The sequence below is a fragment of the Suncus etruscus genome, chromosome 2 (genome assembly GCF_024139225.1).
Source record: "Suncus etruscus isolate mSunEtr1 chromosome 2, mSunEtr1.pri.cur, whole genome shotgun sequence".
Lineage (NCBI taxonomy): Eukaryota > Metazoa > Chordata > Mammalia > Eulipotyphla > Soricidae > Suncus > Suncus etruscus.
Window position 1 is genome coordinate 32,581,595 of NC_064849.1, and position 23,944 is coordinate 32,605,538.

Here is a 23,944-nt window from a genome sequence, read left to right on the forward strand (position 1 = left end):
TTGTTTGTTTGTTTGGGGCCACACGCTATGGTACTCAGGGTTTACTCCTGGCTCTGTGCTCAGAGGAACTATGAGGTACTGGCGATGGAGTCCAGGTCAGCCGCATGCAGGCAAGCACCCTGCACCAGTACTATGGCCCTGGCTCCCCTTAAACGTCTCTCTACTTCTACTGTTTCTCTCTGCAAGGCAGAAATCTCACAACTCACCCCTAGTGGACTGGTAGTTGCCACTTCTAGCGGCTCGAGAAACTTGGTTAGCCAATGGACTGAGTCATTTTTCTGGGCTCCAAATTGTGCTGCTCTGAAATCCAAGCTCTTTGAGAAGGCAGGAAGCGTGGTTCCCAGAAGAAGGGGGTGGCGGGTTTGCCAAAAGAGAGGTAAATAGACACTGGGAAACCAAGTTCCATCTGTCCCCTTCAGTCTTCCAGAGGGCTCAGGGAAAGGCTCAGGAAGAGCAGGCGGTAGACATGGAAGACACTTTGATATTAAAGCCATCCTGTAGGTGTGGGCCAGAAGCTGGAGGGTATGGGTTTCCCTGGGAGGATGGGGTGCAGGGGTACAAAGCCACTCTCAGCAGCAGTAATGGGTCTCAATCAGGCAGCTCCCAGGACTAGCTATACAAAAATAATATTCACATCCCTTATCCTCCAAATCAGTGTATGCAGACCTGACATCCAAATGTACCCTCGGGCCAAAGGACAGGATTCTTGATCACACCCAGTTCTGTGAAACAGCCAAGAAGTTGGGTTTCAGGAAATCCGAAACTATGACCAGATGTGGGAGGGAAAAATAAATAAATAAATCAAGGACTATTTATAACACGCACCCAAGCCAGCAAGACCTTTCTCTGATTGGCCCTTTCAAGCAAGGTAGGTGTGGCCTGACTGAATGGGCTTCAAGTCCTGTTTCACAACCGGAAATTCTATGGCCACTTTAATGTTGAGTAGCACTAGGGGACCCACTCCGCCTTGACAGTTCGAGGCCATCATGAAATGACAGCAACAGAGGCCGAGTCCACCTGCTACCACCACAGAACGTGCCTTCTGCCTAATAGCTGGAGGTCTCATGGGAGCAAGAGCAGCTGGAGAGGAAATAAAAATAGTAAGCACTTAAGAGGTGCATGGACTACTCATGGACTCCTTCCCTTTGGGCACTTGGGCACTGAGGCTCAGAGGTTTGACACCTCTTACTTTTCAGACTTTGACCTCTTACCTTTTCAGACTTTGACACTTACCTTTCAGACTTTGACCTTCATTCTCTTTTGTCTTTTCCAGAACCCATGAACGGATGAATGAGCCCAGATCTCTTGAATGCAAGGTATAAGCTTTACCACTGGCTAAGCTACATTCTCGACACATAAGTTTGTGGGATTTTGCTGTTTTTCTTAGTCTTTTTTGTCTTCTGAGGGGCCCTACTTGGAATGCTCAGAGCCTACTCCTGGCCTCCTGCAGGCAAAGCATGGATTCAGCTCATTGAACTCTCTGCTGTTTAATCTCTTTATACCTTGATATTCTCATCTAAAAGAAAAGTACTTATTGTTATCCTTTCCCCAACTTTCTACCTATCTCACCTGGAGAGGGAGAGCCTCCCATAGCTGGGAGGGATCTGTGGTTGGTAATTTAAGGGGTTGCCTGGGGGAGGCTCAGCAAGGAAGACACAACATGGAGAGATGAGAGACAGGAGAGATGCAGGAGCAGGAAAGAGGCTGCTTAGCTTAGAAGCCATGTGAGATATGGACATGGAGGTTAGGACCTAAATAAAGCTTATGTCTTTAAAGCTAATGTTACCCCCCTCTCACCACTCCTCTTCAACATAGTACTGGAAGTACTTGTATAGCGATCAGGCAAGAAAAAGATATCAAGGGAATCCAGATAGAAAAGGAAGAAGTCAAGCTCTCACTGTTCGCAGATGACATAATACTATACTTAGAAAACCCTAAAGACTCTATCAAAAAGCTTTTAGAAACAATAGGTGCATATAGCAACGTAGCAGGCTATAAAATTAACACACATAAATCAATGGCCTTTTTATACACCAATAATGATAGGGGAGAAATGGACATTAAGAAGACAATCCCGGGCCCGGAGAGATAGCACAGCGGCGTTTGCCTTGCAAGCAGCCAATTCAGGACCAAAAGTGGTTGGTTCGAATCCCGGTGTCCCATATGGTCCCCCGTGCCTGCCAGGAGCTATTTCTGAGCAGACAGCCAGGAGTAACCCCTGAGCACTGCTGGGTGTGGCCCAAAAACCTAAAAAAAAAAAAAAAAAAGACAACCCCATTTACATTGGTGTCACACAAACTCAAATACCTTGGAGTCAACTTGATTAAAGATGTGAAGGACCTATACAAAGAAAACTATAAAACCCTGCTATAAGAAATAAGAGAAGACACATGGAAATGGAAATCCACACCCTGCTCTTGGATTGGCAGGATTAATATCATTAAAATGGCATTACTCCCCAAAGCTTTGTACAGATTTAATGCAATTCCTCTAAAGATACCCAGGACATTTTTCAAAGAAGTGGATCAAACACTTCTGAAATTTATTTGGAACAATAAACACCCACGAATAGCTAAAGCAATATTTGGGAAAAGGAATATGGGAGGTATTACTTTCCCCAACTTTAAACTGTATTACAAAGCAATAGTTATCAAAACAGCATGGTATTGGAATAAAGACAGACCCTCAGATCAGTGGAATAAGCTTGAGTACACAGAGAATGTTCCCCAGACATGTCGTCACCTAATTTTTGATAAAGGAGCAAGAAATCCTAAATAGAACAGGGAAGGCCTCTTCAATAAGTGGCTAGCCACTTGTAAAAAAGCGAACTTAGACCTCCAGCTAACACCATGTACAAAGGTAAAATCCAAATGGATTAAAGACTTAGATATCAGACCTGAAACCATAAAGTATATAGAACAACATGTATCACTCCATGATATTGAGACTAAAGGAATCTTTAAAGAGGAAACAGTACTCTCCAAACAAGTGAAAGCAGAAATAAATAGATGGGACTATATAAAGCTGAGAAGCTTCTGCATCTCAAAGAAAATAGTGCCCAGAATACAAGAGCCACCCATTGAGTGGGAGAAACTATTCACCCAATACCCATCAGATAAAGGGTTAATATCCAAAATATACAAGGCACTGGCAGAACTTTACAAGAAAAAAATCATCTAACCCCATCAAAAAATGGGGAGAAGAAATGAACAGACACTTTAACAAAAAATAAATACAAAAGGCAAAAAGGCACATGAAAAAATGCTCCACATCACTAATCATCAGGGAGATGCAAATCAAAACAACTATGAGGTACCATCTCACGCCACATCACAAAGAATGAGAGCAGATCACAAAGAATAAGAGTAAGCAGTGCTGGCGGGGATGTGGAGAGAAAGGAACTCTTATTTACTGCTGGTGGGAATGTCTTCTAGTTCAAGCTTTGTGGCAATCAATATGGAGATTTCTCCAAAAGCTGGAAGTTGAGCTCCCATATGATCCAGCTATACCACTCCTAGGGATATATCCTAGGAACACAAAAATACAATACAAAAATACAATCCTCACACCTATATTCATTGCAGCATTGTTTACAATAGCCAGACTCTGGAAACAGCCTAGATGCCCCTCAATAGATGAATGGCTAAATAAACATGGTACATATATACAATGGAATATTATGCAGCCGTCAGAAGAGATGAAGTCATAAAATTTTCCTATACATGGATGTATATGAAATCTATTATGCTGAGTGAAATAAGTCAGAGGGAGAGAGATAAACACAGAATGGTCTCCCTCATCTATGGGTTTTGAGAAAAATGAAAAACATTTGTGTAATGATTCTCAGAGACAAAATAGAGGAGGACTGGAGGGTCCAGCTCATGACATGAAGCTCACCACAGGGATTGTTTAGTGCAGTCACAGAAATAATTACACTGAGAACTATCCTAACAAAATGTGACTGAATGAGGGAAGTAGAAAGCCTTTCTAGAGTACAAGCCGGTGTGGGGTGGGGAGGAAGGACACTTGAGATATTGGTGATGGGAATGTTGCACTGATGAAGAGTTTTGTTTTTGTTTTTGTTTTTTAAAAAGCTGATGTCGGGCCCAGAGGAATAGCACAGCGGCTTTTGCCTTGCAAGCAGCCAATCCAGGACCTAAGGTGGTTGGTTCGAATTCCGGTGTCCCATATGGTCCCCCGTGCCTGCCAGGAGCTATTTCTGAGTAGACAGCCAGGAGTAACCCCTGAGCAATGCCGGATGTGGCCCAAAAACCAAAAACCAAAAAAAAAAAGACATATACGTGAAAAGCTGGGGCCAGTGAGGTGGCGCTAGAGGTAAGGTGTCTGCCTTGCAAGCGCTAGCCAAGGAAGGACCTCGGTTTGATCCCCTGGCGTCCCATATGTCCCCCCAAGCCAGGGTCAATTTCTGAGCGCTTAGCCAGGAGTAACCCCTGAGGATCAAACAGGTGTGGCCAAAAGAGAAAAAAAAAGGACATAATCATGAAAAGCACAGAATTCATATTAAACATATCTCATGCTTCTAATGACATCCTTTTTTTCCCCCTAAGGACATGCTTAACTTTGCATATGATGTTGCTATTCAAATCCTATTGGCCAAGCTTAATCACAAGGACAAACTATCAGCAAAGAAACTGGGAAATATAATCTTCTACTTCAACTTAAATCATGTGTATTGGCTAGTAGAGAGTGAAAGGAGAATGGGGCTAGAAAGATAGAACACCAATAAGATGCTTATGTAGGGTTAATCTTGGACAAAATATCAGGACAGCTAGGTCCTCAGGAAAAACAGCTTCACTCAGTGTTCCCACATGGGCTTGGCAGAATTCACATCAGAAATACCAAACCTGGAGTGGGAGCAATAGCACAGTGGTAGGGCATTTGTCTTGCACGTGCCAACTCAGGATGGACCAGGGTTCCATTCCCAGCATCCCATCTGGTCCCCCGAGCCTGCCAGTGCTTTCTGAGTGTAGAACCAGGAGTAACCCTGAGCGTTACTGGGTGTGGCCAAAAAAAAAAAACAAAAACAAAAAACAAAAATCTGCCTTCTTCAGGTGATCTTGATCTTGCTCCAATGCTCATCTCTGGTTTCTCACTCAGGGCAACAATCAAACCTAGCACTTCTCAGACAGAAAAGAAAACTGCAGCCAAATCTGGCTGGTTTGGCATGAGTGTCTAAGTCTCTGCAGCATCCTGCTACTCTTGCCATGCTCAACCAACCCATTTGCTCCCTGGCACCCCTTACAGTTCCCCACATGTCACCAGTAGTGACCCCTGAGCGCAGAGTTAGAAACCTTGAGCAGCACTGGGTATGGCCCCCAAGCCAAACCAAACCAAAAGATAAAACCTGGGGTTTCTTCCTGCTAAGAATGTGCTCTTCTCTTTAAGTTTTCTCTCTAGCCTCTCTAAGTTATTCCTTATCCAATGGCCTCTTGTGGTAGCACTGAGAGTATGTCAATCTTTGTAAACCTTACAATGTTTGTTTGGGGGTCACACCTTGGTGATTTTTTGTTGTTGTTGTTTGGGGTTTTTTTTTTGTTTTTTTGGGGGGGTTTGGGTCACATCCAGCAACACTCAGGGGTCACTCCTGGCTCTATGCTCAGAAATCGCTCCTGGCAGGCTCGGGGGACCATATGGGATGCTGGGATTCGAACCACTGTCCTTCTGCATGCAAACACCTGCCTCCATGCTATCTCTCTGGCTCCCACACCTTTGTTGCTCAGGAGTTGGTGCTCACAGTGTGTAACAGGTCTCGAACCTGGGCCTTGCCCTTTAAGCTATTTACCCAGCTCCAGATCTTAAAACCTTTGCAGCTTTCTTCCACTACCAGTGCAGATTTGAGGTGCTGAGGATATTGGAAGAGTCTGACCAGGCTTTCCTGACCAAGGTAATAGTTTCTTTGTCAATAGCCTCAAAATTTGAGAAAGCTTCTTAGATAAAGCTTCTTGAGTAACCACAGCTAGAGATATCATGCAGTGATTATTCTTACTCTTTTTGTTTTTTGTTTGGTTTTGGTTTTGGGCCATACCTAATGATACTCGGGTTATTCCTGGCTATGAGCTCAAAAATCACTCCTGGCTCGGGGGGGGGGGAGGGGGCGGACTATATGGAAAGCTAGGGATCAAACCCAGGTCTGTCCTGTATCAGCAAATGCCCTACTGCTGTGTTATCACTCCAGCCCCTATTCTTAGTCTTGAATCTTCTCTGTGGTCTTGGTGTCCCTTGCTGCTATTTCCTGGCAAACTTTTTCTCAAATTGGTAGTCCATCTGACGCAATAAGCTTAGCTGTAAAAGGCATTACCTTATCCTCATATCTGCCTGCTCTGCCATGCTGTTGTCTACTAAACAGGCTATGTTTGGAAAGGCTGACCACAGGTTCAGACCTAAGGTTGCTTCTTGCTAGTCCTTGCACCTGGTGCCTCTCCCTTGCAGGATAATATTTGTAGTAACAAGCCTACATACACCAACCATCTGAGTGTTTCTGTGAGTTACCGGATCTGCCCACATAATATTTATCATCTTAGCGATCATAGCTGCCAAGCATACCAAATTACCAGCATTTAGTATTTCAGCTTGCTACGTACTGTCCATCTTTCTGCCAGGGGGCTATTGGATTACAGCCCACGGTGGTCAGGGGTTACTCCTGGCTCTGCACTCACTCTTGGTGGAGTTCAGGGGACCATATGGTATGCCAGGGATTGAACCAGGGTTGGCTACATGTAAGGCAAATGCCTTATCTGCTGTTCTATCTCTCTGGCCCCTAATCATTTTATTTTCCACCCCACTTCCTTTAATTGTTCTTGATGTTGTTATGATCATGACTGGGACTTAAACACGCACTGGGTTGTAGGGCTCACACATTTGTTCCAGTTATGGTGCTTGTAGCAGGAGGCTACGGTGCTTTCTCACTAGACCAAGGTGCTCACAGAGGTCCACACTCATTGTACCTACCGTCAGCAGGGGTCACACTCTCAGCAGAAGCTTGTGAGTTCTGTTTGAAATGCTTGTTTTTTGTTTGTTTTGTTTGTTTGTTTGAGGGTTTGGAGGTCACACCAGTAATGCTCAGGGTTTACTTTTAGTTCTGTGCTCAGGGATCACTCTTGGTGACACTTGGGGGACTATACAGGGTAACATAGGTCTCACTGCCTAGCTATGGTGCTTATATATCCTGTTTGGTTTGGGGGTCACAGGTGTGTGTGTGTGTGTGTGAATTAGAGAGAGTGGGGGAGGAAGACAGGAGATTGTTTTGTTTTGTTTCATATTTTGGCCATAGCCAGGGATGCTCAGAGGTTATTCCTGTTTCTGAGCTCAGGAATTACTCCTGGAGGTGTGTGGAGAACTTCACGGGATGCCGAGGATTGAAACCAGGTTGTCTACATGCAAGGCAAGCACCAAACCTGCTGTGCTATTTTTGGGAGGGGGGTCACACCTGGCAGCGCTCAAGGGTTACTCCTGGCTCTATGCTCAGAAATCGCACCTGGCAGGCACGGGGGACCAGATAGGATGCCGGGATTCGAACCACCATCCTTCTGCATGAAAAGCAAATGCCTTACCTCCATGCTATCTCTTCGGCCCCCTGCTGTGCTATTGTTCTAACTAACTTACATATGTGAGGAAAGAGAGAGAGACATGTGTGTTCAAGAGAGAATACAAGCTTCACCAGAGTGGAAAAAACAGAGATATAGATATAGAGACAAGCAAGTGAAATGTGTGTTTAAGGGAGAACACGGACTTGAAGAGCAAGTCTAAAGCGGGGGGAGGTCAGTGTTGAGCACTGGAGTCACTCCCAGCTTGGTGCTTTTGAGTTGATTCTGGCAGTGCTTGGGGACCCATGATGCACCAGGGATTAAGCCCAGGGGCTCACACATACAAGCAAGGGATGCTTGATTACAGAATCACACTCTTAGCATGTGCATCTTTAGTGTTGCAGTTGTGGTACTCACAGGGGTCATATTGCTATATACTCACACACAGCTGAAGATCGTGAGGTGGGGAATCAGTCATGGCCTTGGGGATCACACAGAACGGAGTTGTTAGGATTGCAGTTGGAGCACAGGGTAATATGAGGATGGATCATATGCCTGTAAAACCAATGTTCTAAAGATTACATGATCTTTCATGCTATCCAGACTTTAAGTTAATGCCATGAACTTTAGCTTTTACTTATTAAATTATTTTTGGTGCCATATTAAGTGGTGCTCAGGGCTTACACCTGAATTAGTGTTCAGGGAATCATTCCTGTCAGTGCTTGTGGGGGACCACGTAACTTGCCAGGATTGAACCTGAGTCAATCATAGGCAAGGCAAGAACTCAAGAATCCTGCAGGTTGTACTGTTTCTCTGGTCTTCTATTTTATTTTATTTTGGGGGGCACACCCAATGACACTCAGGGGTCACTCCTGGCTATACGCTCAGAAATCGCTCCTGGCTTGGGCGACCATATGGGATGCCAGGGGATCAAACCATGCTCCGTCCTAGGCTAGCATGCGCAAAGTAAGCATGCCTTACTGCTTGCACCACCGCTCCGGCTTCTACTTTTTTGTTTGGTTTTGATTTTGGGTCAGACACGGCAGCACTCAGGGGTTCCTCCTGGCTCTACACTCAGAAATTGCTTTTGGCAGGCTCAGGGGAACATATGCGGACGCCGGGATTCGAACCACTCTCCTTCTGCATGCAAGGCAAATGCCCTACATCCATGCTATCTTCCTTTTTTTCTTTGTTTGTTTGTTTGTTTTTTGGTTATTGGGCCACACCCGGCGGTGCTCAGGGGTTACTCCTGGCTGTCTGCTCAGAAATAGCTCCTGGCAGGCACGGGGGACAATATGGGACACCGGGATTTGAACCAACCACCTTTGGTCCTGGATCGGCTGCTTGCAAGGCAAACACCGCTGTGCTATCTCTCTGGGCCCTTTTTTTGGGGGGGGGCTATCTTTCCGGCCTCTCTCTTTTATTTTTTAAAAATTAAATCACATGGGGCTAGAGCAGTAACAGCGGGTAGGGCATTTGCCTTGCACACAGCTGACCTGGGTTTGATCCCAAGCATCCCATATAGTCCCCTGAGCCTGCCAGGTAATTACTGAACACAGAGCCAGGAGTAATCTCTGAATGGTGCCCAAAAAAAATTAATCACTGTGAGATACAGAGCTAAAAATCTATTGATAGTTGAATTTCAGTCTATTTTTTTGTTTTGTTTTGATTTTCGGTTTGGGTCACATCCACATGCTCAGGGGTTACTCCTGCTCTGTGCTCAGAAATCACTCCTGGCAGGCTTGGGGGACCATACAGGATGCTGAGAATCAAACCTGGGTCCGTCCTGGGTCAGCCACATGCATGACAAATGCCCTACCACTGTGCTATTGCTCCAGCTCCATCCTGTTTTATTTTTATAGAGTCACATTGATGAGGTAAATGTTGATCAGAATTTACTGGGATCCAGGGCTGGAGAGATAGTATGGAGGTAGGGTGTTTGCCTTGCATGCAGAAGGACAGTGGTTCGAATCCCAGCATCCCATATGGTCCCCTGAGCCTACCAGGAGTGATTTCTGAGCATAGAGCCAGGAGTAACCCCTGAATCCTGCCGGGTGTGACCCAAAAACAAAAAACTAAAAAAAAAAAAAAAAATTCACTGGCATCCAAATCAGTCTTGCACCTCATACATGCACTACTCCTTCACCCTCATCCCTTAGACACCTCTAGATAACAATTTTTTTTTAATTTTTGCACCACACCCAGCTGTGCTCAAGGCTTACATCTGGCTCTGCATTTACAGATCACTGTTGGCAAGGAACTGTATGTGGTACTGAGGATCAAACCTGAGTCAGATGTATGCAAGGCAAGTGCTTTACCCTCTGAACTATCTTTCTGGGCTCCCAGATAACAAATTTTGCATTAATTAAGACATATGCCTAGTTGTTGTAACAAAGATTGCCTGATTTGACTCAAAACAAAACAAAACAAAATGAAACATGGGGTCATGTAAGGTGTAAGGTGTTTGCTTGCCTTGCATTCCACTGACCTAGTTCTATTCTTGGTACTGTATATGGTTCCCCTAAGCACAGAGTCTCTGAGCCCAGCTGGGTATGGCACAAGCCTCCACCCACTCACCCCCACACAAAGAAATTATTTCTCCCTCATTGAATAATCTGATCAAAACTTGCTTTAGCAATTTTAAAACTCTTAGCAAGCATCATCTATCTTGGCATTTCAGAGCTGCCCCAGCTCCTGCTCTCTCATTAGCATTCCAGCCAGCACCAAGGGAAAGGGAAAAAGAGGAACTCTGTTTTTCTTTTAGTTTTGGTTTGGGGGCCATATCCGGATATGCTCAGGGCTTAGTTCTGGTTCTATACTCAGGAATTACTACTGGCTATGCTTGGGGGAACCACATGGAATGCCAGGGAATGAACTCAGTTTGGTGGCATCTAAAACAAGCACCTTGCTTGCTATATTGTCATTCTTGTCTCTGGTCCCTGCTTTTTTTTTCACCGCTTTTGTTTTGTTTTGTTTGGGGACCACTTCTGGTAGTGCTCAGGTGTTATTCCTGGCTCTGAGCTAAGGAATCCTACTGGCAAGCTGGCAAGCTTGGGGGACCATAAAAGATGCCAAGGATAGAACCCAGGTGGCCCTGGGATTGGGCACATGCAAGGCAAATGCCCTACCTACTGTACTATAGCTCTGGGCATTTATTTTTTATTTATTTATTTATTTTTTTGGTTTTTGGGCCACACCCGGTGATGCTCAGGGGTTACTCCTGGCTGTCTGCTCAGAAATAGCTCCTGGCAGGCACGGGGGACCATATGGGACACAGGGATTCAAACCAACCACCTTTGGTCCTGGATCGGCTGCTTGCAAGGCAAACGCCGCTGTGCTATCTCTCCGGGCCCTGGGCCTTTATTTTTAAATGGCAAGAACTGACATTTCTCGGCATAGTCTCCCCCTTTTCCACCACCGAATCAAGTTGGCCCACTTTAGTCACAAGCCATATTTAGGTGTGAGAAAGGTTGAGAATCTAAGTTTGTATTATAGGTTGCCATTGCAGTTTTAAAAAAAAAAAAAGGTGATTCTATCATTAAAGGAAGAAGAGAAAAAAATGATGTTTAAAGGCACAGTATATTTTTTATCTTCATTTTATACCAGTGAAAACAGCCCCGGAAAAAGCAAACTACCTATTCGCAATTTATGAGAACCAGCCCAGAGTGGAACCAGTGCTTTGCTCAGGCATGAACAATGGTGCAAACAAACTTTCCATGACATCAGGTAACATCCTTTCGTCATCCTGCTAATTCAGAGATGCCTTATCCTAAAACAATAATTACAGAAGAGCAACAGGGGAGGCACAGAAATGAAGCTACTTGCTTTGCATGTGGCAGCTTTGGCTAAGTCTCGTTTGATCCTCAACACCACATATGGTCTCCTGAGCAGAGTCAGGACTAGCTCCTAAGCACTGTTTCATATGTCCCACACAACTCCTAAGAAAAAGTTATGGAAGTATGTGAGTTCCACATTGGGCATAAGTATATACTGACAGTATATACTGGCCCATGAGAGTAAGGCAGTCAGGGAAGACTTCTGGAAAGAGGGAGCCCCTTCGGCCCACCCTTATTCAATTATGCCAGGGCGTGGTTGAGTTGGGGAGGAAAATGGATATCTGCATAAGGCAATGGTGGAAGCTGAGTCTACTCCATAACTGTGAAGGCAACCTGTATCTATGTGGATGGGTTGGCTTTCCAGGGCTCCAAATCTCACCTATCTCCAGGAATGGTCCACTTTATATATCCACCATGGCCAGTGGCCCACTGGCAGTTCCAATATCAGGGTCATCAGGAATTGGTGGAAGGAGAGAGGCACTTGCTCCAGGACCTGCCAAGACTCTGTGGAAAGATCACAGACCTTCCTCTTGCTCATCCAAGACCACACATGGGACAGTGGGAAATTTATTCAGTACATTCAGCCCTGAGTCTGGAGTCCATGGTGTTGGGACTGAGATGGAAGAGCTGCAAGGAGAAGGAAGGAGCAGAGGAAAGGGAACTAGAGCAGCTGGGTCAGCATTCCTAATTTGGACACTGACTCAGGCCCCAGGAATGCCAGGAAGGGGGTGGAAAGCTGTCAGCGTCAGCCTGGGATCCTGCTGGCCCCAGGAGCTTTAGGGAAAACACATACTATGGGTTGGAGGGGTTCCTGCACCCAGACTTAGGTAGATAGAGCATACTAAGCTTCAAGGCCCTCTCCACCTTGCACCTGGTTCTAAACTCCAGCATTCCTGCACCCAGAGAAAAGAAGCAGCGTGAGAGGGCCAAATAGGAGCTTCAAGCATACTCTGACTTCCCTCCTAAGAATACCCTAAACTCCTGCTGCCCAGCAGCTTTGTTTTGTAACCCCTGCCAATACTCAGGGGTTCCTCTTGGCTCTCAGGAAGAAGTTTCTCTACAGAAAAAAAAGCAAAGCTTAGTCACCTACATGGTTGCATACATGAAGGAGGCATGTCTAGGAGGAAGCCAGTGCTTGGAGACCTTACCTGCCCTTATCCCAGTATCCATACCAGTCATTTCCCCCCAGCAGGGTACTTACTTCCTGTTTATCCAGAAGGCAAAATTCCAGGAATAGGGATGGAGAGGAGGATGTCTGATGGGCTGGGGCACATGCTTTGCACTGTCAACATGTATTTATTTTATTAAAATATTGTGGTTTGCAAAGTTGTTCATAATGCAGTTGCTTCAGACATACACTATTCTAACACTAATCCCATCTTCCCTCCATGTCCCCAGTTCTCCTTCCCTTAGTTGGTCCCCTTAGCAGGCACATAATTGATTTGATTTCATATTGCTTGGTCTAACAAAACTTAAAAGGATTTTGGTCTAATAAAACTTTGAAGATTGGAGCAATCCTCAAAGTACAACAGGCAGGGCATTTGCCTTGCACAGGGATTTGATCCCCAGTATCCCGTATGGCCTCCCGAACACTACCTGGAGTAATTCCTGAGTGCAGAGCCAAGAGGAACCCCTGAGTATTGGCAGGGGTTACAAAACAAGACAAACCTTAAAGGAATGGCAAACAGAATGATGAGAAAAATAAGCCATTAGAAGTCCACTTGTGATAACTTATCGAGAATACCTGACTTTAACCCCCAGCACTCCATGGTCACTGCCAGGAGAAGCCCCTGGGCGCTTCCAGGTACACCCTTTCCTTCCCCATCTCCCTTTCATCTGCTTCTGAGCTGGAGCAGCTGAGGGGGGGCAGTACCCGCCCCCCTGCTGTATGACACCCAGTCAGAGAGAAAGTGATCCGGACAGGGCATTGGGCCAGGGGCCAGGCCCAGAATAGTGCTGCCCAGCCAGAGTCTTGCTTTCAGCAGATCGGGGTTGGCCGCATGGAGCCCGAGCTGGAGCACACCATGCCTGGGGTACAGGGGTCCTGGGGGACCAGGAGTGGGAGCGGTGAAGACCCAGAGGGCCCTGCATGCATGTGTGTGCTACGTGCTCACCCTGTATTCATTTGGGCTGGATTTATTCCACATTTCTGGGAGTTCTTGTATATCAATTCTGAGACATGCTTCTATGTCTGGGAATGGTTGGAGATGTATGGTTGGGTAGGTGTGTGTGTGTGTGTGTGTGTGTGTGTGTGTGTGTGTGTGTGTGTGTGTGTGTGTGTGTGTGTACTTGTGTGTTTGTGTTGGGGGTGGCTGACTCTGTATAGGTGTGTATATGTGGGAGGATGTGGATGCACCCATTGTGAGCAGGGGAAATCCCCCAAATTTCAGACTTCTTTCTTCACTGCACAGACCCCCTCCTGGAGCAGCCTTGGGGGACCAGAGCATCCAGGTAAGTGGGGTCTGCCTTTCCTTATAGTCTCTCATCCTTTCTGTTCCCCTGGGCTCCCCACTTTTCTCATCTGAATTTGTCTTCTGGGCTGGGACCCACTGCCTCTCACTTACTGCCAGGTTACTTCTCTCTAGTCTCTGCTCCCTCGTTTGTAACTAAGATGAAGTTGCTGAGGTTTCCAAGAGATCAGAGAAATGCCCTGTGGAAGTGTGTGAGTATTAAAGAGTATTAATGTTTCTGTTGCTTTGCTTGGTTGTGTTTCTCCACAGCAGCTCAGCAGGCTCCATTCTCCCTCCCTGAGACAAGCTTCCTGGAGCAAGGGGAGAACAATTCCTGGTCATCTCTGGTCAGAGCCACCACCTCAGGCAGAAGCTATGGGAAACGGGGAGCCAGGGCCTCCAGGTGGAAGAGACAAGAGGCTGTGGAGGAAGATGAGCTGCCAGATCTGGGGGATGGTGAGAGCCAGGCCGATGATGCTGGGGAGACAGTGAGAAGTGTCAGCGCTGGGAGCCAGGGTTCTTTGCCTCCGGAACTGGCTCCAATCCTCAATTTACAGTTTTGTTTCTCCACTATAGAGAAATCAAGTGCATGGAAGACCCATGGGTCTAGCTTGGCAGGCTCAGAGAAATGGGAAAGGGGCCAGAGAGAGAGAGAGAGCACAGCAGTAGGGCATTTGCCTTGTATGCAGCCAACCCAGGACAGATGGTGTTTCGAATCCCAGCATCCCATATGGTTCCCTGAGGCTGCTAGGAGCGATTTCTAAGCACAGAGCCAGGGTAACCCCTGAGCACGGCCTCCGGGCATGACCCAAAAACAAACAAACAAACAAAAACAAAAAAACAAAAAATAGAGAAAGAAAATTGGGACAGGGCTAGTAGAGACCTATCAATCCTGGTTCCAATATCCAGCATTAGACAGGGGATGCTGCCAAGAATGACTCCTGAGCACAGAGATAGGAATAGCTCCTGAGTACTTACACAAACCCTGTCTCCCAAAAAGAAAAAGAAAAAGTAGGACAGAGCCACTTTCTCAAATAATGCTCTGAGACTCAGTAAACTGACCTGTAAATTGGGATTCCCCCACCCTCTGTGGCCAGGCTCCCCAAGGCTGTTGAGAGGCTATACTGAGACAGCAGGTAGACATCTTGTCCTTTCCTCTCAGGTGTCCCTACCGGGCCAGCTGCTGAGTCCACTGAGCTAAAAGCCAAGTGTCCTGAGGCCACATCTCTTGAGGCCACGCCCTTGACCCTAGCTGCACATCCTGCGGCCAGGGTGACCATCCCACCCACAGAGTGGGCCTTCCTGCCTGCTACCTGGACAACCTCACTGGCCAGCTCCAGCATCGACAGTATGGGCCTGGACTTCCCGGTTACAAATGTGTGGGGCGATGAGCTGGACAACCTGGCAGAGGAAAGGCTGGCATGGGGCCTGGGCCCGCAGGCCCCTTTGCCCAGACTAAGCTGGGAGGACGAGATGCAGAAGCCAGAAGCACAGGTGTACATGCACTTCATGCAGGAGCACAACTGTTACGACGCCATGGCCACCAGTTCCAAGCTGGTCATCTTTGACACTGGACTGGAGGTGAGTCACAGCCCCTATGTGTTCCAGGATAGGGCAGATAGCCGAGGCAGGTCCCAGGGCGACTCAGTGCACTCACAGCCCTGCTTTAAGCACTGTGCTTCCTCCATTCTTCCATCTCTAGTAGGAACTCAAACTGAGCCCTGCAAGGTCCAGAGAAGACTTTGGAACAACCTAGGGTAACGAGGACCACTTTTGAACCCCAAAGTTTATGAACAGCATCACCGAGGCCTCAAGTATAAACAGCAAAGAATTCTTTTTTGGTTCGCTGCACTGGGGTTCAAACCCTGATCGTAAGGCATGTTGGTACCTCAGTGCTGAGCCATATTCCTGGCCAGGAAAGTGTTACAGACAGAATGAGTGATTTCTGTTCATCCCCTCTGTGTTAGGCTAAGAGTGTGATTCCATGCATGGCCTCCCAGGCGATCAGGATACTTTTCCCACTGGAGCCTACGTGTTAGGTTCCAGTGCTCAGTGACCAGTTGTCCCAATAGCTTTGTCTTTATGTTCAGGTGTGTGGTGAAAACACATGGAGGCCTGTGTTTGATCCCCAACACTGCATGGTCTTTTGAGCACACAGTGATGGATCTAGTGGTTATCAAAAGAAAGAAAATAGAGATGAGAAGATATGCTCTAAAAAAAAAAAAAAGAAGATATGCTCTATTGATGTCATGTCTGTAACCATCCTCTGGATTCAGATAAGCAAAGACTAGTCTGACTTCTACTGTTGAGTAGAAACACTGAGTTTCTTGCCCTCATTTTGGGGTGCCTTCAAGGGGGTCTCCCCATACCCTAATGCCTCTGGCCCCTAGCAGCTATTTATATAGCCAAGGCAGTAGGATCATATCTGCACTGCACCAGGTAGGTGCAGTGATTTGGAGAAGTCAAGCTTGAGCTGAGGACTTCTGGTGGATGGAGCACTATGGAGGGGTCATGCAAGATATGCCCCCCTCAAATTTTTCCCCTTCAGATCAAAAAGGCCTTCTTTGCCATGGTGGCCAATGGCGTCCGGGCAGCTCCGCTGTGGGACAACAAGAAACAGAGCTTTGTGGGTGAGCTATGGGGCTGTAGAGGGTCTCAGGCGAAGTGATTCTCAGCTTGCAAGGGGATCCACCCTATCCTGACCTTGGGGTTCAGTGGGGGAGACCCTGGGCCTCTGTTGTCCAAGATCTTCCCATTCAGTCCTCTATCATCTATGCCCAGAAGTGGGACTGGGGGAAGGCCCAGTACTCAGGCATGGAGGGGAGCTGCCCTGTTCACCAATTTTCACTATCCACACCATGTTTCCTCCGGGGACAAGGGTGTTCCTGAGTCTTTAAGAGGTGGTGGCTGATATCTACATCTGTCCCATGCAGGGATGCTGACCATCACAGACTTCATCTTGGTGCTGCATCGCTACTACAGATCACCCCTGGTAAGAGGGTGTTGGGATTCCCCACCTGGTGGAGGTGGAGGTGTATGGGGAACTACCAGTGACCCAAGGGGGCACATCTGACTTCTGCATCCTGTTTGTCCCTCTAGGTCCAGATCTATGAGATTGAAGAACATAAGATTGAGACTTGGAGGGGTGAGGGGGCAGTGGGGCTGAGGAAAGGGGTGGGAGAGGTGGGAGCAGAAATGGGGTGAATGCCAGTGGTGAGGATTTCCTGGAAGGGCAGGAGTGATAGGGTGTGGGAGGGTTGTCTGCCAGTTGTTAATGGGGTACCACTGCCTTCTACTCTTTTTCCAGAGATCTACCTACAAGGTTGCTTCAAGCCTCTGGTCTCCATCTCTCCCAATGACAGGCAAGTGTCCCCTGCACCCAGCCTGGCCTCCAGATTCTCAGTTGTTTTTTTGTTTTGTTTTGTGATGGCAAGAATGGAGCCTAGGCCTCCTACATTGTTAGGCATGTACTTCCCACTGAGCCATACCTCCAGACTTTCTATATGTTTTTTCTTTGGTTTCTAGGCCTTATGTAGGGGTGTTGGGGATGCTTCCTGGTTCAGTGCTGGAATGTCACTCCTGACAGTTCTATATGGTATCAGGGATTAGAGCTGGAGCTCCCCACCGCAAAGGCTTGCTCCTCTCCTTTACACCAGTTCCCTGAACCATTCCAATTCATCCACTCATTCTTGACAGCAAAACAACCTTGGTCCCCAGGCCTCTTTTCTAGGGAGGACTGAGCTGGAGGGGGTCACAGCTGCCCCGGGCTCATTTTTTTTTTTTTTTTACCTCTGCAGCCTGTTTGAAGCTGTCTATACCCTCATCAAGAATCGGATCCACCGCCTGCCTGTCCTGGACCCAGTCTCGGGCACTGTGCTTTACATCCTCACACACAAGCGGTTGCTGAAATTTCTACACATTTTTGTGAGTGGGGTTGCAGCCTCGGGGACTTTGAGAAGCTGGCTGAGACAGTCTTAATCACTCTGGATAGGGGGAGGACACAGTTCAGGGCTCCTGATGGCTGCTCTATGATGTCACCTGTCCCTGTCCCTTCCCAGGGTGCACTGCTGCCCCGGCCCTCCTTCCTCTCTCGCACCATCCAGGATCTAGGCATTGGCACATTCCGAAACTTGGCAGTGGTGTTGGAAACAGCACCCATACTCACTGCGCTGGATATTTTTGTGGACCGTCGTGTGTCTGCACTGCCCGTGGTCAACGAAGCTGGTAAGAGGACCCAGAAGAGGGGATCTGACCTGAGTGGGTGGTGGGAGGCAGGAATCTGGGCCATCAACTCAGGATCCCAGGTGGAGTCAGGATTAGAAATGTCTGCCAAGGGACCAGGAAGATGATTCCTAGGGTTGGAGCACATGCCCAGCATGCAGAAAGCCTACATGTGATGCCAGCACTAAATGACCTTCTAAGCACAACGGGGAGTAGCCCCAGTGACCACAAGCACAGACAGTAATGCCAAAAACCTCAAATACAAAGAAATATCTGAAGTGTCTGGGGCCAGCGAGACAGCACAGGGATTGAGGAGCTGACCCCAGTTTGAGTTCAGGCTCCCCAAGTCCCACTAGGAGCAACCTCCAAACCAAGAGCCAGAAGGAAGCACTGAGGGACCAGAGAGATAGCACAGTGGTAGGGCGTTTGCCTTGCATGTGGCCGATCTGGGAGGAACCAGTTCAATTTCTGGCATCCCATATGGTACCCCAGCCTGACAGGGATGATTTCTGAGTGCAGAGCCACACTACCAGATATGGTCCAGAGACCAATCAATCAATACAATTAAAAAAAAAAAAGGGGGGGGCCGAAGAGATAGCATGGAGGGAAGGTGTTTGCCTTTCATGCAGAAGGTCATCAGTTTGAATCCCGGCATCATCCCATATGGTCCCCTGAGCCTGCCAGGAGCGATTTCTGAGTGTGAAGCCAGGAGTAATCCCTGTGCCGGGTGTGACCCCAAAACAAAAACAAAAACGAAAAAAAAAGAAGGAAGCACTGAGCCCTGCTGGGCTCTTCCTCCTAAAAAATAAATAAATAAAGATGCCTGCCTACTCTGAGTCTTGAACCATTACTGAGTCTCCCTATGCCACAGTTTCCTTGTTGGGGCCAAAACTGGCTGTGCTTGGGACTTTCTCCTGGCTCTGTGCTCTGTGCTCCTGGAGGAGCTCAGGGGGACCACCTGTGGTGCCAGAGATTGAACTGCATATAAGGCATGTACATATCTTAACCTCTAGACTATGTCTCAGGGCCCTGTATATAATTCTCTTATCCCTGGAAGTGACAGCATGGATGAGTTGCAAGACTTGACTAGTGGCCATATAAATCCCCACCTCAAGAAGTAATAGCTAGTGGCTTGGGTTCACCTCTGTGTGTTTCTCGAGTCCTACTTTCCCCAGAAATCAAAAGCTAGATCTTGGGCTATGCATCTGAGCTAGACTCTTTCCTCAGTGAAACCTTTACTTATCCAATTTGCCTCATGAGCATGGGGGAGCCTCATTTGGTGCCAGTCTTCTGGCTCTGAATGCCAGCCTGGTGCCTCCTGAAGGTAGAGAGTATCAGGGAGCTCATCTCAGGGCACAGCCCCTTGGCTCTCATCAGGACCCCTTCCTTCTCTTTTATCTATCTGCCATCTTTAGGTCAGGTCGTTGGCCTTTATTCCCGCTTTGATGTGATTGTAAGTTTTTATGGAGAAGGAAAGGGAGCTGGGGGGGGCATGGATCTGGGGGCTGCTGGTTTGAGGATCCAGGTGGGGGGGGGGTTGGTATCTCTGGACCAGGAAGGTCATTGCATGTTTAGAGGGATGAGATCCCCGTGGGGTGTATACACAAAGGGGATGGCTAAGAGGGAGGGTCTTCCTTCCCTACCCCAGCACCTGGCAGCTCAGCAAACCTACAACCACCTAGACATGAGTGTGGGAGATGCGCTGAGGCAGAGGACGCTGTGTCTGGAGGGGGTTCTTTCCTGCCAGCCCCACGAAAGCCTGGGGGAAGTCATTGAACGCATTGCCAAGGAGCAGGTACCCTCCACCCATCTATTATATAACCAAGCACCCAGTCCTCCCCCACCCAGTTCCCATTTCTCAGCAAGCTGAGTCTTCATGTTCTGTGCTGCATGTCAGCATATTCCAAAGGACACTTAGGCCAGGGATCCCTGAGTTGACCACCCCAGAGCAACCAGGGTTATCCCTAACAGATTTCTAGAGGAAGCATATCTTTTTTTTTTTGTTTTGTTTTGTTTTGTTTTGTTTTGTTTTGTTTTTGGGCCACACCTGTTTGACGCTCAGGGGTTACTCCTGGCTAAGCGCTCAGAAATCGCCCCTGGCTTGGGGGGACCATATGGGACGCCGGGGGATCGAACCGCGGTCCTTCCTTGGCTAGCGCTTGCAAGGCAGACACCTTACCTCCAGCGCCACCTACCCGGCCCGAGGAAGCATATCTTTAAAAAAAAAAAAAAAAAAAAAAAAGATTAATTAGCAGCCAGAGGGCTGGAGCAATAGTAAGGCAATGCCTTGCTGACTTGGGTTTGATCCCTGCACACCATAGGATCCCAAGAGCACAGCCAAAAGTGATCCTTGAGCCATGAATAAGCTCTGAGCACCATCAAATGTAGCTAAAAAATAAATAAGAGATGATGCTCTTATAGTTAAAAAAACAAAATTAGGGGCCGAAGAGATAACACAGCCGTAGGGCTTTTGCTTTGCACGTGGCTGACCAAGGACAGACCTGGGTTTAATTCCCGACATCACTTATGGTCCCCCGAGCCTGCCAGGAGTAATTTCTGAGTGCAGAGCCAGCAGTAACCCCTGAGCACGGCCAGGTGTGACCCAAGAGCCAAAAATTATAAACAAACAAACAAAATTAGCAACCAGAGAGATGAAGGCATGTGCCTTGCATCCTGGGGATCCTGGTTAGTTCTGTGACACCATATCTGGTCTTTTTAGTACCAAAAGAGGCCAGCAATAGTCCCTGAGCAATAGTCTTCAAACCCTCCAACTATAATTTATTTTTAATAAAAAATTTGATAATTAGAAAATTAAAAAATTGGGGCCGGATAGCATGGAGGTAGGCCATTTGCCTTGCATGCAGAAGATGGTGGTTTGAATCCTGGCATCCCATATGGTCTCCCAAGCTTGCCAGGAGTGATTTCTGAGTGTAAAGCCAGGAGAAACCCCCGAGTGCTGCTGGGTGTGACCCAAAACCAAAAATCAAAACAAACAAAAAATTTAAAAAATTATTCTCTTCCCTTCATTTCTGTGTAAGCATGCCTAGCGGTGGAGTTTGCACTTTTTTTTTTTGTTTTGTTTTTGTTTTTGGGCCACACCCGTTTGATGCTCAGGGGTTACTCCTGGCTATGCACTCAGAAATCACCCCTGGCTTGGGGGACCATATGGGACGCCAGGGGATTGAACCGATGTCCATCCTATGCTAGCGCTTGCAAGGCAGACACCTTACCTCTAGCGCCACCTTGCCGGCCCCGAAGCTTGCACTTTTTTCCCCCTTTGTGTTAAGGTGCTCACTGAGTGAGACACACATGGATCAGGCTCACAGGTTATTGTGGTGTTCACACATGCTCAGCAGAGGTCACATTGCCTGGCTGTGTTGCTTAAACTCTTCTTTCTTCTTCTTCTTCTTCTTCTTCTTCTTTCTTTCTTCTTCTTCTTCTTCTTCTTCTTCTTCTTCTCTTCTTCTTCTTCTTCTTCTTCTTCTTCTTCTTCTTCTTCTCTTCTTCTTCTCTTCTTCTTCTTCTTCTTCTTCTTCTTTCTTCTTCTTCTTCTTCTTCTTCTTCTTCTCTTCTTTTCTTCTTCTTCTTCTTCTCTTCTTCTTCTTCTTCTTCTCTTCTTCTTCTTCTTTCTTCTTCTTCTTCTTCTTCTTTTTTCTTTCTTCTTCTTCTTCTTTCCTTCTTCTTCTTCTTCTTCTTCCTTCCTTCTTCTTCTCTCTTCCTTCTTCTTCTTCTCTTCTTCTTCCTCTTCCTCCTCCTCCTCCTTCTCCTTTTTTTTTTTTTTGGTTTTTGGGCCACACCCGTTTGACGCTCAGGGATTACTCCTGGCTATGCGCTCAGAAATCACCCCTGGCTTGGGGGGACCATATGGGACACTGGGGGATCAAACCGCGGTCTGTCCCACGCTAGCGCTTGCAAGGCAGACACCTTACCTTTAGCGCCACCTTCTTCCCGGGCCCCTTCTTCTTCTTCTTCTTTTGATCTTTGGGCCACACCCAGCAGTGCTCAGGAATTACTCCTGGCTTTGCACTCAGAAATCACCCCTGAGGGGCCGGTGAGGTGGCGCTAGAGGTAAGGTGTCTGCCTTGCAAGTGCTAGCCAAGGAAGGACAGCGGTTCGATACCCCGGCATCCCATATGGTCCCCCCAAGCCAAGGGCAATTTCTGAGCGATTAGCCAGGATAACCCCGAGCATCAAATGGGTGTGGCCGAAAAACAAAAAATAAAAAACAAAACAAAACAAAAGAAATCACCCCAGAAAGGCTCAGGGACTGTATGGGATGCTGGGGATTGAACCCCAGTCCGTCCTAGGTCGGCAGCGTGCAAGGCAAATGTCCTACTGCTGTGCTATCACTCTGGCCCCTCAAACATCTTTTTAATTGCAGTACTTAAGGGGGGGTGTTCCACTTTTTGTGGTGCTTATACACCTGGTTGTAGTGCAGCTGAAAGTCACTTGTGATCCTGAGGAGAATAGATAGCAGAGTTGCCAGGATCATGCCAGGCATACATGGAGCCCCAGGAATTTGAACTCGCAATCAAACACTTATCAGACAGGTGCTTCACAGCCCTGTACTCTTCATCTAGGTCTGAAGTCACTCTTGTTTTCCTCCTATTAGAGCTTATCATTGCCCCTGATTCTTGGTGCCATAGCATACCTCCCTCAATAACCTCTGTGGCCCCACAGGTACACCGGTTGGTACTAGTGGACGAGAACCAACATCTTCTGGGCGTGGTGTCCCTCTCTGACATCCTACAAGCACTGGTGCTCAGCCCTGCTGGCATTGACGCCCTTGGTGCCTGAGAAGAAGTGAGTCCTGCTACCACAGAAGCAAAGAGGAGAGCCAGGGCCCCGGGCCCTCCTCATCCCCCAGGCCTGTTCCCTGGCCCAGCTCTGATTCAGGTAGGCTCTGCCCTGAGCCAATGCCCTCAGAACCAGCCCATCTTGGTCTTTCAAGCCTCCCAGATCTCAGCATAAAGTTAGCCTGGGGCCAGGGACCCAAATTGTAACTGAGCAGCCCCATGACAAGCACAAATGTCATCATTCATATTGGGGGCCCCTTTGGTCCCTGTCTCAGCTGAGGTCATGGAGACCCCAGAAAGGGTAATGGCGGATGCTGGAGTAAAAGTATGGGGGTGAGGCACCCCAGAGAGATTGACAGTTTATTCTCTACCTGCTCAGAACAGCACTGGAAAGAAGGAAGCAAAAGGTTTGTTGATGGGGCAGGGAAGATTGCTCAAAGAGCCAGTGCTCATGTTTTGCATGCAGGAGGCCCAGGAATGGTTTCTTGTAACAAGTGGTTCCTCCACCCCATCCCCTGCCTCCACTAGGTGGGGGGTAGGCTCCAAATCCTAATTAAATAAATCAAAAAAAATGAAACATACAGACCTTTGTGGAATAAAATGTCCAGACTTTGTAAGAAGTAGAGATGGGGCTGCAGAGAAGAAAGCTCAATGGGCAGAGCACAGGTTTTAAAAGCAAGAGGCCCAAGCTCATTCCTGGATATTACACGATCTCCCAAATACCAATGAGAACGACTCTCAAGCACAGAGCTTGGGGTAACCTCCAAGAATAAACAAAAGAAATGTTTAAAAATGGGACCCGGGGGCCAGAGAGATAGCATGGAGGTAGGGCATTTGCCTTGCACGCTGAAGGATGGTGGTTCGAATCCCGGCATCCCATATTGTCCCCTGAGCCTGCCAGGAGAGATTTCTGAGTGTAGAGCCAGGAGTAACCCCTGAGTGTTGCCGGGTGTGACCCCAAAAATCAAAATAAATAAATAAATAAGTAAATAAACATGGGACCGAAGATATAGTACAGAGGATTCTTCCCTTGCATGCAATTAAAACAGGTTTGGGGCCCGGAGAGATAGCACAGTGGCGTTTGCCTTGCAAGCAGC

At 47.5% G+C, this 23,944-nt stretch overlaps 2 protein-coding genes across 2 annotated transcripts in view; one reads left to right on the forward strand and one right to left on the reverse strand.

Annotated features, from left to right (window-relative positions):
- LOC126000887 (reticulophagy regulator 2-like) overlaps window positions 1–23,944 on the reverse strand; it is a 545,054-nt gene that overhangs the window by 399,885 nt on the left and 121,225 nt on the right. The window lies entirely within an intron of this gene.
- Window positions 13,381–22,848, forward strand: PRKAG3 (protein kinase AMP-activated non-catalytic subunit gamma 3). Its single transcript, XM_049768933.1, has 13 exons — window positions 13,381–13,413; window positions 13,792–13,831; window positions 14,101–14,286; window positions 14,993–15,411; window positions 16,379–16,460; window positions 16,764–16,822; window positions 16,930–16,975; window positions 17,138–17,192; window positions 17,628–17,754; window positions 17,889–18,054; window positions 19,467–19,504; window positions 19,700–19,846; window positions 22,732–22,848. The coding sequence occupies exons 1-13, from the start codon at window positions 13,381–13,383 to the stop codon at window positions 22,846–22,848; spliced, it is 1,515 nt and encodes a 504-aa protein (XP_049624890.1).